The sequence below is a fragment of the Ranitomeya variabilis genome, chromosome 4, assembly GCF_051348905.1.
Source record: "Ranitomeya variabilis isolate aRanVar5 chromosome 4, aRanVar5.hap1, whole genome shotgun sequence".
Lineage (NCBI taxonomy): Eukaryota > Metazoa > Chordata > Amphibia > Anura > Dendrobatidae > Ranitomeya > Ranitomeya variabilis.
Genome location: NC_135235.1, coordinates 705,596,487 through 705,611,787, shown reverse-complemented (window position 1 = coordinate 705,611,787; position 15,301 = coordinate 705,596,487). Strand labels below are relative to the sequence as shown.

General features: G+C 44.2%; 1 protein-coding gene across 3 annotated transcripts in view; it reads right to left on the bottom strand.

Annotated features, from left to right (window-relative positions):
• Nucleotides 1-15,301, bottom strand: part of LOC143766495 (uncharacterized) — a 122,563-nt gene that overhangs the window by 20,530 nt on the left and 86,732 nt on the right. For 2 of the 3 annotated variants that reach the window (XM_077254221.1, XM_077254220.1), the window contains exon 2: nucleotides 5,866-5,913. Coding sequence is in view for 1 of the 3 variants with exons in the window: in XM_077254219.1 (XP_077110334.1) it covers nucleotides 2,665-2,762; nucleotides 2,846-2,969; nucleotides 3,053-3,232; nucleotides 3,362-3,439 (480 nt within the window). In the remaining 2 variants the exon portion in view is untranslated. Of the gene's footprint in view, nucleotides 1-2,664; nucleotides 2,763-2,845; nucleotides 2,970-3,052; nucleotides 3,233-3,361; nucleotides 3,512-5,865; nucleotides 5,914-15,301 lie in introns of all 3 variants that reach the window. The other variant, XM_077254219.1, reaches the window with a different exon arrangement.

Genomic DNA, 15,301 nt, shown 5'->3' with positions numbered 1-15,301 from the left:
TCAGTACTGTGGGAACATTATACACTGTGTGGGGGGATATCAGTACTGTGGGAACATTATACACTGTGTGGGGGGATATCAGTACTGTGGAAACCTTATACTGTGTGGAGGGAATGACAGTACTGTGGGAGCATTATACTGTGTGTAGTGGAATGGCGGTACTGTGGAAACATCATACTCTGTGAGGGGCATCATACATACTGCAGAAGTGGTGTAAGAGTGTGTGCTATTAGAAGTAAGAATCCTCAGCATGGTGCAGCATTTATATAAGATGACTGCCAACTGGAGTCCAGGCAAGACCCTGCGGAAACGATGGGAAGTGGAAGATTTTCAGAAAGGAAGAGTCTAGATAGTATCCCGGGAAAGGTGATTTTGATGACAAGCACCTGACATAAAAGGCCAACTTGCCAAAGCGGGAGCAGATTTCGCATCAAGCAAAGGAACGGGCAGGATGTGTGCAGTGGAATAATCCGAGGTCAAGTGACTAGGCCATGGAAAGCACCCAAGGCAGCAGGTTGTGGCGCACCAGAACCAGAACCTGTGCGGTGCCAGATAAGTCCCAGAGTCCAAGCTACGCCAGCCAAGGCCTGAGAACCAGACTTGAACCGGTCAAGACTCATAGGCCAGACTACGCCAGGTAAGAGCCAAGTACCAGCCCTCACTACTTCAGATAAAATAGACATATGCCGTTGGTCAAGCACCAACGATTCGTGAGGATATTCCACTTGGGAGCATATGCCTCCAAAGAAGAGCTGGTGTCTCGATTAAGCCAGGCCGTTGCTTCTAGCACTGATGTACGGTACAGAGGTTGGTCCAGGATAGTACAACAGACAGGAAGGGGGCCAGTGAAGCAAAGGTGGACCAGCAAGTCTTGATAGCCTTTATCAGGAGGACTTGCAGCCTAGTGGGAAGAGCCGGAGACCTCCACTATGGCCTGTGTTCGCAGTAGAGCTAGTGGTGTGGCCTATATGTGTCGGGACTATCACCCTTGTCAGTAGCTAAAAAGTAACGTACGGTTAAAGAAGGTTATTAAACTTAGAGTGAGCAGGAGAATTCATTGTATACAATGGCATGTAAAAAGTTTGGGCACCCCTGGTCAGAATAATTATTATTGTGGACAGTTAAGCATGTTGATGATGAAATGATCTCTAAAAGGCCTAAAGTTAAAGATGACACATTCCCTTTGTATTTTAGGCAAAAAAATATATATATTTTACATTTAAAAAATTACAAAATAGAAATTGGGGCGATGCAAAAGTTTGAGGACCCTGCATGGTTAGTACCTAGTAGCATCCCTTTCTGCAAATATCACAGCTTGTAAACACTTTTTGCAGCCAACGTCTTTCAATTTTTGTTTGAGGAATTTTCATCCATTCTTACTTGGAAAATTCTTCCAGTTCTTTGAAATTTCTGGTCATCTTGCTTCCTCTGCTATTTTGAGATCTTACCACAGATTTTCAAAGATGTTCAGATCAGGGGACTGTGAGGGCTATTGTAAAACCTTCAGCTAGTGCCTTTTGAGGTCGTCTATTGTGGATTTTGACATGTGTTTAGGATCATTATCCATTTGAAGAAGAAATTCTTTTCTAACTTCAGCTGTTTTACAGATGATACGTTTGCAACAAGAATGTGTTGAAATTTCATTGAATCCATTCTTCACTCTATCCGTGAAATGTTGCAACACAGCCCCAAAGAATGTTTGATCTACCCCCATGCTTAGTGATTGGCTAGATGTTCTTCTGCTGAAATTCTGTGTCCTTTTTACTCCACACATACCTTTGATCATTGTGGCTAAACAGTTCTCTTTTAACCTCATTGGTCCACAGTGCTTGTTTCCAAAATGCATCAGACTTGTTTAGATTTTTTTTGCATACTACTGACACTGAATTTTATAGTGAGGATGCAGGCGATGTTTTCTTCTGATGACTCTCCATTGAAGACCATATTTGTGCAGGTATCTCTGAAGAGTAGAACAATGTATCAGAACTCCAGAGTCTGCTAAACGTTTCTGAAGGTCTTTTGCAGTCAAGTGGTGGTGGTGGTGGGGGGTCTGATTTGCCTCTCTAACAATCCAACAAGAAGCTCTCACAGATATTTTGCTCGGTCTTTCAGACCTTATCTTGACCTCCACTGTTCCTGTTAACTGCCATTTTTTGTTACATTTTTATCTGAGGAAAGGGCAACTTGCATGCACTTTGTTACCTTTTTATAGCCTTCTCCTGCTTTGTGGGCCTCCACCATTTTCAGAGAGCTAGGCAGCTGTTTAGAAGAATCCATGGCTGCCGTTTTTGGCACAAGGTAAGAGGAGGCTGGGGCTAATTAAGGTCTGAAACCTTGGTAAGCACTCAAATCTTCAAGGGTGCCCAAACTTTTGCATCAGTCCATTTTCCTTTATGTAATTTTTAAAACGTGAAAGATGACAATTTTTTTGGCCTAAATACAAAGGAAATGTTTCATCTTTACCTTTATATCTTTTAAAGATCATTTCATCTTCAATTTGCTTAACTGTCCACAATAACATTAATTTGACCAGGGATGTCCAAATTTTTACATGCCACTGTATAAAACATAGAACAATGGTGGCTAAAACAAGACTGAGCACAAGACCTTCACAGCCATCTACAAATCATAGGGGAGATCTCCTGACACCTTCTCTCCATCTACCTGATTATCCTCAGGAACATTGGGATCTTCTTGTTTACAGTCCTGTGGAAGAAGAGGATGGGGACATCTCTCTGGTGTTGTCCTCTTACTGGATAGATCTGGAGGAAACACATACAGGGAGTGAATTCATTCTTTACATACAGATAATTATAGGCCGTATGTATTTAGTCCTGTCTATTACCTGGTGATGTGAGGGGCTGAGGAACTTCCATTATGACGTTCTTGTACAGATCTTTGTGTCCTTCTAAATACTCCCACTCCTCCATGGAGAAATAGACAGCGACATCCTGACACCTTATAGGAACCTGACACATACAATGATACCGTCATCCCCCCGATCCCTTCATAGCGTTACTGTATAATGTCCCAGCATTCCCAGCAGTGTCACCTCTCCAGTCAGCAGCTCAATCATCTTGTAGATGAGTTCTAGGATCTTCTGGTCATTGATGTCCTCATGTATCAGGGGGTGAGGTAGAAGCCACGCGATTGGACTCAGGGGTCTTCCCCATCCCTCAGACACAGGGTCCTGATAGCGCTCACTAGAGGTCTTCTTCACTACCGTGTAATCCTGGTTATGGAGAGACACATTAATAAATCTCACTACAGACATTTCCGGAGTCCTCACCTCTCCAGTTCTGTCCATCTGTTATTCCCACAGATAAGAATGATGTAATGTGACGTCATCAGAATCTCTCACCTCTCCAGTAAGCCGGAAGAGGATCTCTAGGGTGAGGTGTAATATCCTCTCCGCCATCTTGTCTCTGTCCATATCCATCCTTGATGGGTAAATCAGGAAAATTCTCTTATATAGAAGATCTTCACTGAGATGATCCGATATTGTAGAGACCTGAATGAGAAGATGAGCCGATGTAACATCATAAAAATCCTGTGTAATAATACAATTACTGGAGATAATAAGGGAAACATATGAGGAGATTTATTATTTTACAGTATTTAGTTTTCTTCTTTCCATCTACTAATAAAACCTATATATTTTAGGCCACAGACAACAAGCAGTTTCTCCCTCGGAGTCGGCAGCTGAATACGTTCCTCATAGACTCATCTTCCATAACGCTAATTCTCGTCTCATTTACCGACCCTGGAATCGGCATTAGCAATACTGCAGGAGATATTCATTACACGGGACAGGAGAAATAACTACTTCATGATGAGGACGACATCTTCATCTTCTACTACGGCTCTAGAAACAGATTTGTCCAGAGTCCGTCACTGACTCCATCCCCACCGGCCGTCTATATGAAGGTTTCCCGTCTTCCCCGCACTGTAATCTTCTATCACGTTAGATCTCAGCTCTGATCCACACACAGAAGTTTGAGGCTTTTAGAAAAGATTTTTTATTTCCTCAAACATCGCGGATAGAAATTATCTGATACCAAAGTCTTCATGTACAGGGTTTTTCTTCTCTGGGTATGATGTTTTTTTTAAGCATTTTCCTGTAGGCTTCCATGTATTACATGAAACCCCCCCCCCCCAAAAAAAATTGGGAATGGCAGTACAGGGGGAACATTACACTGTGTGGAGGCCCCGTACTATGAGAGTGCAGCGCCCCAGAGTCCTGGTCATTGCAGTAATGTCGCTCTGCCGCTAAGGGGAGCGATGTTACGTCTGATGGCACTGAAGGAGTTCATCTGACCAGGTATCACAGACACCAATACATTTCACAGTCTGGCCTCCAGGGGGAGCTAAGGGTACTATTCACTAGGCCACTCCTCACAGTCTGGTAAAACTGGGGGTTAGGCAGGAAGTTAGATGAGAAAGCTGACTGGGTTGGAACCAGGCAACACCCTGTGGCAGAGGGTGTTGTAGGGGAAGATTCAGAGGGGTCCCTGTCAGGGGTGGGATCCTGACAGAGGCCTAGCGACCAGAGAGAACGTTACGGGACCGCGCCTGCACTTCATAGCGGCGGTGCCCCAAGAAAGGACAAGAAGCGAGATTTATTGTGCTGAGTGAGAAACGAGATCAACGCAACAAGGATAATACCAGTAGGAGTCGTGCTGTTAGACGAGGCAACATCCTACTGAGGCGCATAACCGGTGGCCGGAACGCCGAGGAAGTACTAGGTTCCAAGCCAGACTTCAAACCTACGGCAGGACAGTCAGTTAGAGGCGGGCTGTCTCACCCAATTGACCTAGGAAGACTCAGGGGGGTAACAACAGGAGTGGGGCGACGCTAGAGTCCCGGAAGAGCTCCGAGCCTCCCCGTCATACGGGTGCGTCCTAATCTTAACATCTGGGGACGAAGAACAACATCAGAATCAGAATCGAGTTGTGAGGGAACACGAGAAACAGACACAACAGTTGTGGGGACTATCCCGTGAGCACAGCAGGAGAGGACCACAACACACTAGCGCTGGAAGGTAGGCACAGATTTCCACTTGTAAAGAGAACTCTGGACGTGCCATTGGACCGGCCGGACTTGCGCAGCCCGGTTAACCGTATTCCGGACTGAGGACCCAGAAGCCTTCAGTAAAGAGGTAAAGAGACTGCAACCTGGTGTCCTCATTATTTACTGCGACCGGCACTTCACCGCACCATAACACCATTCCATACCTTCACCTTTATTGTACGCCCCTCAGCAGGGTCACGGACCGGGTCTAGCCACCGTGACAACCCCAGGACAGAGACTCAGAGGCCCGGTACAAGGGTACCCCTCGGCCCTGCGGCAGTGGGGGCGCTGCAAGAGTAATACATGTTTCCTTGGTTCCTGTCTTTTATAGTTGGGTTGTTTGTATCTATCAGCGGAAAAGGAACAAAACCATTGTGATTTTTAGGCATGGTAATACCCGGTTCTGCCGCCGTCTCTCTGGAGTGGAGCGTGCAGCGCCATGTATTGCTATGCAGCCGCACTCTCCGCTCCTGAGTGACGGCGGCAATGCCGGGTATTACCATGCGAGACTCGGACGTATTTCTCGCATGTATGATCCCGGCCTCATAAGGAGACAACACAAACCCCCTACATATAACATTTTATAACAACCCCACAATCTGTGACCCTTCAGGGTAAATCGTTCTCTCACCATTGGATTAGAGCTGATACTATGGAGCTAAAGTGACTAAACAGACTTTCTGTCACCTCCATAAAGGGGCACTTTTCCGTGTTTGTCAGAACTGTCCGAGGATTATTAGAGGTCATAGTTTTCTCCCAATTAGAAGGGACACCTGTGGATATTGGGGTCTTTACCTGCTACAGTTCTGGTGTGGACCCTCCACCCGCAGAGCCGCACTCCACCTATACGGCTGCTCTGTGCGCACAGGACCTGTGATGAGGTCACAGGAGGGGAGGAGTCAGGGGTCACATGATCAGGGGCCTCAGTGTATGCAGGACTCTGCTGTGCTGGTTGTCATGGTGCTGGATGAGGGGAAGTTTATGTGTGGAGTCAGGAGGGGTTTACAGTGTGGATGTAGCAGAGCCGCGTGTGTACGAGGTGTACGGAGCGGAGCTGTGTGTGTACGAGGTGTATGTAGCGGAGCAACGTGTGTACGAGGTGAACGGAGCAGAGCCGTGTGTATGAAGTGTACAGAGCAGAGCCGTGTGTGTACAGGATGTACGGAGCGGAGCCGTGTGGTTACGAGTTGTATGTAGAGGAGCCATATGTGTACGAGGTGTACGGAGCGGAGCCGTGTGTGTACGAGGTGTACGGAGCGGAGCCGTGTGTGTACGAGGTGCACGGAGCAGAGCCATATGTGTATGAGGTGTACGGAGCAGAGCAGTACCATGTAAACCTATGGAAAACAAAATCCGCAGTGTACATGCTGCGGAAAATACAGCGCGGAAACGCTGCGTTGTATTTTCCGCAGCACGTCAAATCTTTGTGCAGATTCTGCAGTGTTTTACACCTGTTCCTCAATAGGAATCTGCAGGGGTGAAATCCGCACAAAAAATGCAGGAAATCCGCAGGTAAAATGCAGTGTGTTTTACCTGCGGATTTTTAAAAAACAGTGCGGAAAAATCCGCACACGAATCTGCAACATGGGCACATAGCCTAAAAGACCTCCAGATTTAGCAGACTCTGAAGTTGTGGTACATTGTTCTACTGTTCAGAGACACCTGCACAAATATGTCCTTCATGGAAGAGTCAGCAGAAGAAAACCTCTTCTGTGTCCTCACCATAAAATTCAGTATCAGAAGTATGCAAAAGAACATCTAAACAAGCCTGATATGATGCATTTTGGATACAAGTTCTTTGGACCGATGAGATTAAAATAGAACTATTTGGCCTCAATTATCAAAGGTATGTGTGGAGAAAAAGGGCACAGAATTTCATGAAAAGAACATCTACCCAACCATTATGTATGGGGGTGGATCAATCATACTTTGGGTTGTGGTGCAGCCAATAGCATGATGAACATTTCCTGGGTAGAGGGAAGAATGGATTCAATGAAATTTCAACAAATTATTGATGCAAACATAACACTATCTGTAAAGAAGCTGAAGGTGAAAAGAGGATGGCTTCTACAAATGGATAATGATGATCCTAAACATATCACAATCCACAATAGATGACCTCAAAAGGCACAAGCTGAAGTTTTTACAATGGCCCTCACAGTCCCCAGATCTGAACATCATTGAAAATCTGTGACTAGACCTCAACTAGTCAACTAGCTAGAACTCGAAAAGTTCTGAAAGGAAGAATGGATGAAAATACCTTAAAAAAGAGGAAGACTCTTGTCTGGCAACAAAATGTATTTACAACCTGTGATTCTTGCAAAAGAGGGTGTTACCAGGGCTGTGGAGTCGGTAAGCCAAACTTCCGACTCCTCAATTCCCATGACACAGAATCCAACACAGAGTCCGACTCCTTCGTACATGGCTCATGTTTAAGTTTGTGATAAATTTACTGTAGTAAAATTTGAACATCAGGCTTTTAATCTTTATTATGATACAATAATCAAGCCATTTAGATAGAACATAAAATATGTTTATTGGAATACAACTTTAGAACAAAAAAACTTTGCATATTTACAATTTATTATACACTCTGCAGTAAGTGGAAAAAAAAACAGTTTTCAACAAAAACATACTTGTACTAAATAACATTTTTGCAGTCTATGAATTTGTTCTGAGAAATAGTATCGCCTGCATCAGATCCTCCTTTATAGATTACCTCAAATCTGACCTAATTATTTTAAGGCTAGAGAACAACCTCTCTACACTAACTTGGGTTGGTGGCAAAGCAGTAACCACATGGGCAACATCTCTAACAATTTCAGGGTATAACGGAATTGCCTTGTGCACAGTCAGTTTGGATGAATGATTGAACTCTTCCACTTCTTTGAGAGCAAGTGAAAAATTTTGCTGAAATATGGTCAATCTGTTTTCTATGGGAGTGGAATCTTTTTCGCTGCAGCAACGCTTTGCCTGCTCCATGTTGTCCAAATACTTGTCGAAATCAAACTCCTAATCTGATGAGGATGAAGGAATGGCAACAGCAGCAGTGGCAGGACTCGAGTCCTCTTGCTCTTGGTCGTCCTGTAGCCCACTTATCCTAACTGCTACCTCAAAGCTTTTCCTTTAGTGGCTGTTGATCATCCAGCAATATACAATATACAATGGCTCTGGTCCACATAAACAGCAGCCAGAAGAATTTTATTTTCTAATAGCAGTGTCTCTCTCCATTTCATTGAAGCAGCAATGCCATCTGCGATTAAACCTCGTCTTTAGGACAGGCAAAACAACAAGTTCTTCCACTCCTTTATAAAAATGCCACGAGTTAAATCCTCAGCTTGTAACTTTTTAGTCACTGTAAATGGGTGATGAAGCAATTCCTTCAATTCAGCCACCTGTGTCCATTGACCTACATATAGTGTTACCTGAGGTTGGCCATATCTACAAGGAAGGGTTTCAGCTCAACCAATCGTTCTATTATTAAATAGGTGCTGCCCCACTGAGTGGCTTGATCCACAATTGCCCCTTTTCCAGCATCTCTCTTCAAGATGGAATCAATTTTAGGGGTTCTGGCAGCAATAGTAAATTTCTTCACTTTGCTAATCAGAGTTCCAGCATGTCGCTCTGTAAAATATTAATATATCAATAATAAAAATATAGAAGATTACTTAACGTGTACAGAGTCTAACTAGCGAGCAGAGACTCTGATTAGTTTGTGACTGAGTTATTGTGAGAACCTTGCTAGATACATCTGTGCTCTGTATGTCATAGTTAAAGGACACTTGTCAGAACTGCCAAAATGTGGCTATATGGAAATAATAAATGATTCTTTTAAAGGTCACACAAGCTATAGGCTTAAGCATTTTAAAATTAGGTAATGTACAGAACTAATATGTATATTCTGCAAGTTACTAGCGTTCTTCTAATATGGTAAAAGCCTTGAACATAGCGATAGGTCACCATATGTGGTTATGAGATAGAAAAATAGAAACCAATGTAAGTCTATGGGTCAAAAATGGTATATGACACGGCCACTCCTTCTGTGGCCGTGCCTACTCCCGGGACCACCGCCGCTCTCCCCGCTCATACTTACCCACTGCGGCTCGCTCCTCCTGCAGGCGCATGTCCTCTCCTTCATTCTTCTCCGCTCCTTGGTTCTCGTCAGGTGCGCATGCGCACCGACCACTCCAGCACTTCCTCTTTCTGATTGACAGGCGCTATGTATCTCCTCTCTGTGATCCTGGAGGACCGTGACCCGGAAGTCCTTCAGCACTCCATGTACAGTGGGGCAAAAAAGTATTTAGTCAGTCAGCAATAGTGCAAGTTCCACCACTTAAAAAGATGAGAGGCGTCTGTAATTTACATCATAGGTAGACCTCAACTTTGGGAGACAAACTGAGAAAAAAAAATCCAGAAAATCACATTGTCTGTTTTTTTATCATTTTATTTGCATTTTATGGTGGAAAATAAGTATTTGGTCAGAAACAAAATTTAATCTCAATACTTTGTAATAAATCCTTTGTTGGCAATGACAGAGGTCAAACGTTTTCTATAAGTCTTCACAAGGTTGCCACACACTGTTGTTGGTATTTTGTCCCATTCCTCCATGCAGATCTCCTCTAGAGCAGTGATGTTTTTGGCTTTTCGCTTGGCAACACGGACTTTCAACTCCCTCCAAAGGTTTTCTATAGGGTTGAGATCTGGAGACTGGCTAGGCCACTCCAGGACCTTGAAATGCTTCTTACGAAGCCACTCCTTCGTTGCCCTGGCGGTGTGCTTTGGATCATTGTCATGTTGAAAGACCCAGCCACGTTTCAACTTCAATGCCCTTGCTGATGGAAGGAGGTTTGCACTCAAAATCTCACGATACATGGCCCCATTCATTCTTTCATGTACCCGGATCAGTCGTCCTGGCCCCTTTGCAGAGAAACAGCCCCAAAGCATGATGTTTCCACCACCATGCTTTACAGTAGGTATGGTGTTTGATGGATGCAACTCAGTATTCTTTTTCCTCCAAACACGACAAGTTGTGTTTCTACCAAACAGTTCCAGTTTGGTTTCATCAGACCATAGGACATTCTCCCAAAACTCCTCTGGATCATCCAAATGCTCTCTAGCAAACTTCAGACAGGCCCGGACATGTACTGGCTTAAGCAGTGGGACACGTCTGGCACTGCAGGATCTGGGTCCATGGTGGCGTAGTGTGTTACATTGGTCCCAGCTCTCTGCAGTTCATTCACTAGGTCCTCCCGCGTGGTTCTGGGATTTTTGCTCACCGTTCTCGTGATCATTCTGACCCCAAGGGGTGGGATTTTGCGTGGAGCCCCAGATCGAGGGAGATTATCAGTGGTCTTGTATGTCTTCCATTTTCTAATTATTGCTCCCACTGTTGATTTCTTCACTCCAAGCTGGTTGGCTATTGCAGATTCAGTCTTCCCAGCCTGGTGCAGGGCTACAATTTTGTTTCTGGTGTCCTTTAACAGCTCTTTGGTCTTCCCCATAGTGGAGTTTGGAGTCAGACTGTTTGAGGGTGTGCACAGGTGTCTTTTTATACTGATAACAAGTTTAAACAGGTGCCATTACTACAGGTAATGAGTGGAGGAAAGAGGAGACTCTTAAAGAAGAAGTTACAGGTCTGTGAGAGCCAGAAATCTTGATTGTTTGTTTCTGAACAAATACTTATTTTCCACCATAAAATGCAAATAAAATGATAAAAAAAAAACCAATGTGATTTTCTGGATTTTTTTTTCTCAGTTTGTCTCCCATAGTTGAGGTCTACCTATGATGTAAATTACAGATGCCTCTCATCTTTTTAAGTGGTGGAACTTGCACTATTGCTGACTGACTAAATACTTTTTTGCCCCACTGTATTTAAGGCGATTCCTTCCTCTGCTCCTTGCCTGTCTGTCATTTGCGCTTCTGTGACTCAGGTCCACCTTTGTCTTTGCACTGCCTGTTCTGAGTCTCCACTCTGTCCAGCCAGTTTAGCTTCTTTGCCTTTCCCAGGCTTCCTTGTCTCCTCATCCAGTCCAGCCTTCCCTTGTCTCCTCATCCAGTCCAGCCTTCTCAGTGTCTGCTCCGTACTCTGTTAGTCTGGTGTCTCTGTTCTGTTTCCTTTGTGTCTTCCCCTTCCCAGTGCTCCTTTGGTCTCACCTGTACTCAGCTCTTACCAAACTGTACTTCATCTTATCCCGCTCTGTCCGTCCTACGCCCAGCTTCTCTATTTTGTACCTCCTACTACCTGTCTCCGGTTTCCAGCTTCTGCGGCAATAGTGTCCCTTGGGTCTGCCCCTAATGCTCCCTGTATAGGGGGTGGTCTACCTGGTCAGCTCACCCTTGGGAGGTTCGTTGTCGTGGATCTGTGGGTCCACTCCAGGTGTTCCAAAAGATCTCACAGTACAGACAGGCCATGGCACCCCGCTGGTACCCCGACTCCTACCCAGAAGTATTTATTGTTCCTTAGCGAGAATCAGTCTAGGATTATGTCCTTTTTGAAAACCTTGGAATCTCGTCTCTCATCCGTGCAGGCCTCCGATCCTGGGAGCGCTTCGCAGGCCCAACAGAGTGACACTCAAGCTCATATTCTAAATTTTATGGCTTCTGTGGATGATCATCTTCACGCCCTCCAGTCTTCGGCTCCCATCTCTTCTCTGGCCTCAGCTCCTCACCCACCTCCCCATCTGGCTAAACCTCCTCGCTATAGTGGGGATCCAAAATTGTGTAGAGGGTTTCTAAATCAATGCCAGCTTCTTTTTGAGCTACTTCCCATGCAGTATCCCACTGACCGTTCTAAAGTGGCTTTTGTAATCTCTCACTTAGAGGGTGAGGCTTTGGTGTGGGTTAATCCTCTCTGGGAGCGGGATGATCCCCTTGTTTCTCAAATCTCCACCTTCTTTGATACTTTTCGCAAAGTGTTTGATGAACCAGGTCGTTTGGCCTCTACCACCGAGTCTCTGTTCAACCTTCAACAAGGTACGCTTTCGGTGGGCCAATATGCTATCCGGTTTTGCACCCTTTCATCCGAATTAGGATGGAATAATGAGGCTTTGGTGGGAGCCTTCTGGCAGGGGCTTTCTCCTCGAATTAAGGACGAGTTGGTGGGTCGTGATACTCCAACTTCCTTGGAGGTTCTCATCTCGTTGGCAACCCGCATTGACTTATGTTTTCAAGAACGTTCTCGAGAATCCGCTAGAGAGAGATTTCCTCGACTTCCTCCTGTTTCTCCTAGCTCTTCCCGTCCTCGGTCTGAGTCTTCTTCTGCTAATTGTGCCACAGAACCCATGCAGGTGGATCATCTTAAGCCTGTGGAGCAACGCTGGAAAGAGAGACTAACTCAAGGTCTCTGTTTCTTTTGTGGTAGTGCGTCTCATCTCTTGCGTTCCTGTCATTTGAGGCTGGGAAACGACTCCACCTAGGACTGGTAAGAGAGGTCTTCCTAGGTATCCCAGAACCCTCTCAAGCCCTCACTCTTTCTGTTCTTTTACATCTGGATAATAAACGTTTCTCTGACTCTGCTTATATAGAATCATAAGGTCAGAAGTGGTGCACTCAACAAATAGATGGTGCTCAAAGGAAAAAGCGATATATCAAGAAAGATAACTTTTGGCACTCAAGTAGTCCACGATATATTTTCTTTGAAAAAGTGGTTTTATTAACAATCAGCTGACATTATAGAACAACAGACATCGTAGTATCCCAACGTTTCGGCAAAATCTGCCTTTCTCAAGGAAGTCTATAACATTAAAGAAAAAATAAAGACCAAATGAACAATATCCAAATGAACAATATCCATCATCATGAGAAAAATGAAAAAAATGAAAAAGATACATGGCATGTGGCTGAGTAGAAACCCATAACAAGAATATAACCAGTGAAATGGTGTAATAAGGATAGTGCAAAAAAGAAGACCAGAAACCCAGTGTAAAATACACATATGAATGATCAAACAAAAGGAAAAAAGGACAACAATGCCCTAAAGAATTCATATATCAAATCCACAGAAGTCATAGGGAAGGGGATGAACAATAAGGGAAAATAAGGGAAAAAGAAGGAAAAAAAATCCCATAAAGAATATATCAATACATATATCACCCCCAAGAGTAATAAGTCATGCCCAGGATATAAAAGAAAAAACAAAGAAAAAATAACAGGTTTACAAATAGACCCACTAAAAATGAAACGGTCAAAAATACCTGTATAGAATAACTTATGCTCATGGTGTATCATATGCCATTAGGCAAATAGAAGAAACAGCGCTAAAAATAAAAATAAAAAATAGCCCATAAGTATTGTAAACGGATATCACAATATATCTGTTGTGACATAAATAGATAAATCGCTGACCTAAAACAATAGGATGATATAGCTGTAATGGTGAATAAGTCGGCGTGCGTCCAGTGGCCTAAAGCAATGACGCGTACAGTGTGACAGGGAACCAGGTCTAAATGCTGCAAAACAGTGATGTCACATCCGGTGCGGGGTTCGTGAGTTATCCGGATAAACCCGAGATGAAGAAAGTGAACGCATGCGCAGTGTACCGCCGGAGTCCCGCGGTGAATAATGACAGGGACTGACCACATCTGTATCGCTAGCGCCGCAAGGAAGCTGGGGGCAATAAAAAACTAAAAATAAGGGTAGAAATGAACTAGAGAAATACAAATAATACGTGAAGGGTCCTTCCAGGACATGAGAAATAAGTATAGGGGTAAAAAAGAGAAGGAAAAATAGCCTAAGGGTCAATAAGACCAAATAACCAATGCATGACTTAATAATCTATAGATCCATGAATAAGGCAATAGGTATAGAGTGGGAAGGGGTGTCACCCAGTAGGAGAACAAACTTTGAGAAGAGTGTTGCAATCACAATGGTATCTAAAAAGAGAGAATCAGAGAACAATCGTTAATATATAGATCTCATATCCACTGAACTAAATTAATGCAAGTAATATCAGTTAAAACCAGTAATTATATAACAACGCATCTCTGGAGAGCCTCATATTCCCTATTCATCCCTCGTGGATGGAGTGTCTGAAGAGTGTATATCCAAAATGCCTCTCTTTCTTTCAACCTTTGAATATAGATTCCGGGGCAGCTGGGAACTTTATTCAACTCGAGGCAGTTAGGAGATTGCGGATTCTGGTCAGATCCCTGGAGACTCCTCGACAGATTGCGTCAGTCGATGTGCAACCTCTGCGGGAGTCCGTTACGTTGGTAACCAAAGAATTGGAACTCCAAATTGGAATCCTGCATCGTGAGAAGATCGTCTTCTATGTGCTGCCTTCTTTATCCCACATGTTTCTTCTTGGACTTCCTTGGTTGAGGACTCAAGAGCCTTGTATTGACTGGCGGTCTGGCGAAATCCTGAGTTGCGGACTCTTCTGCCAGAGTAACTGCCTGCTTCCTGTTTTGCCAAAAGAACCTTCTCGTCCAATTTTGATGTCTTCAAATTTACCTTCTTCGTAATTTGTCTTTCCTGGATGTCTTCAATGAGAAAAAGAGGCAGAGACTTTACCTCCGCATCGACCCTACAACTGCCCAATTGATCTTGTTCCGGGCTCTACTCCTCCCCGAGGTCGAATCTACCCGTTGTCTCCTACTGAGACTCAAGCCATGACTGAATACGTCCGGGAGAATTTATCCAAAGGTTTTATTCGCAAATATTCCGCCCCTGCAGATGCGGGTTTCTTCTTCGTCAAGAAGGACGGTCCCTTCGTCCTTGTATTGACTACCATGGTCTCAACAATCTCACGATAAAGAACAAGTACCCGCTACCTCTCATTCCTGAGTTTTTTGATCGCCTGAGGGGAGCCCGAATTTTCACAAAATTGGATCTTTGCGGAGCTTACAATCCAATCCGTATTCGTTCAGGAGATGAATGGAAAACCACTTTCAACACTTGAGATGGCCACTATGAGTATTTAGTCATGCCTTTCGGATTGTATAACGCTCCAGCGGTGTTCCAGGAGTTTATGAATGATGTTTTCCGTGATCTACTCTACTCCTGTGTGGTGGTATATTTAGATGACATTTTGGTGTTCTCCTCAGATCTTGCTTCCCACAGAAGGGATGTCCGCCAAGTGCTTTCTCGTCTTAGAGAGAACCGTCTTTATGCCAAACTCGAGAAGTGCGTTTTTGAGCAGTCTTTGCTACCATTTCTTGGCTATATCATTTCTGACTCTGGCTTGCAAATGCATCCGGAAAAAGTGTCTGCTGTGCTTAACTGGCCACATCCT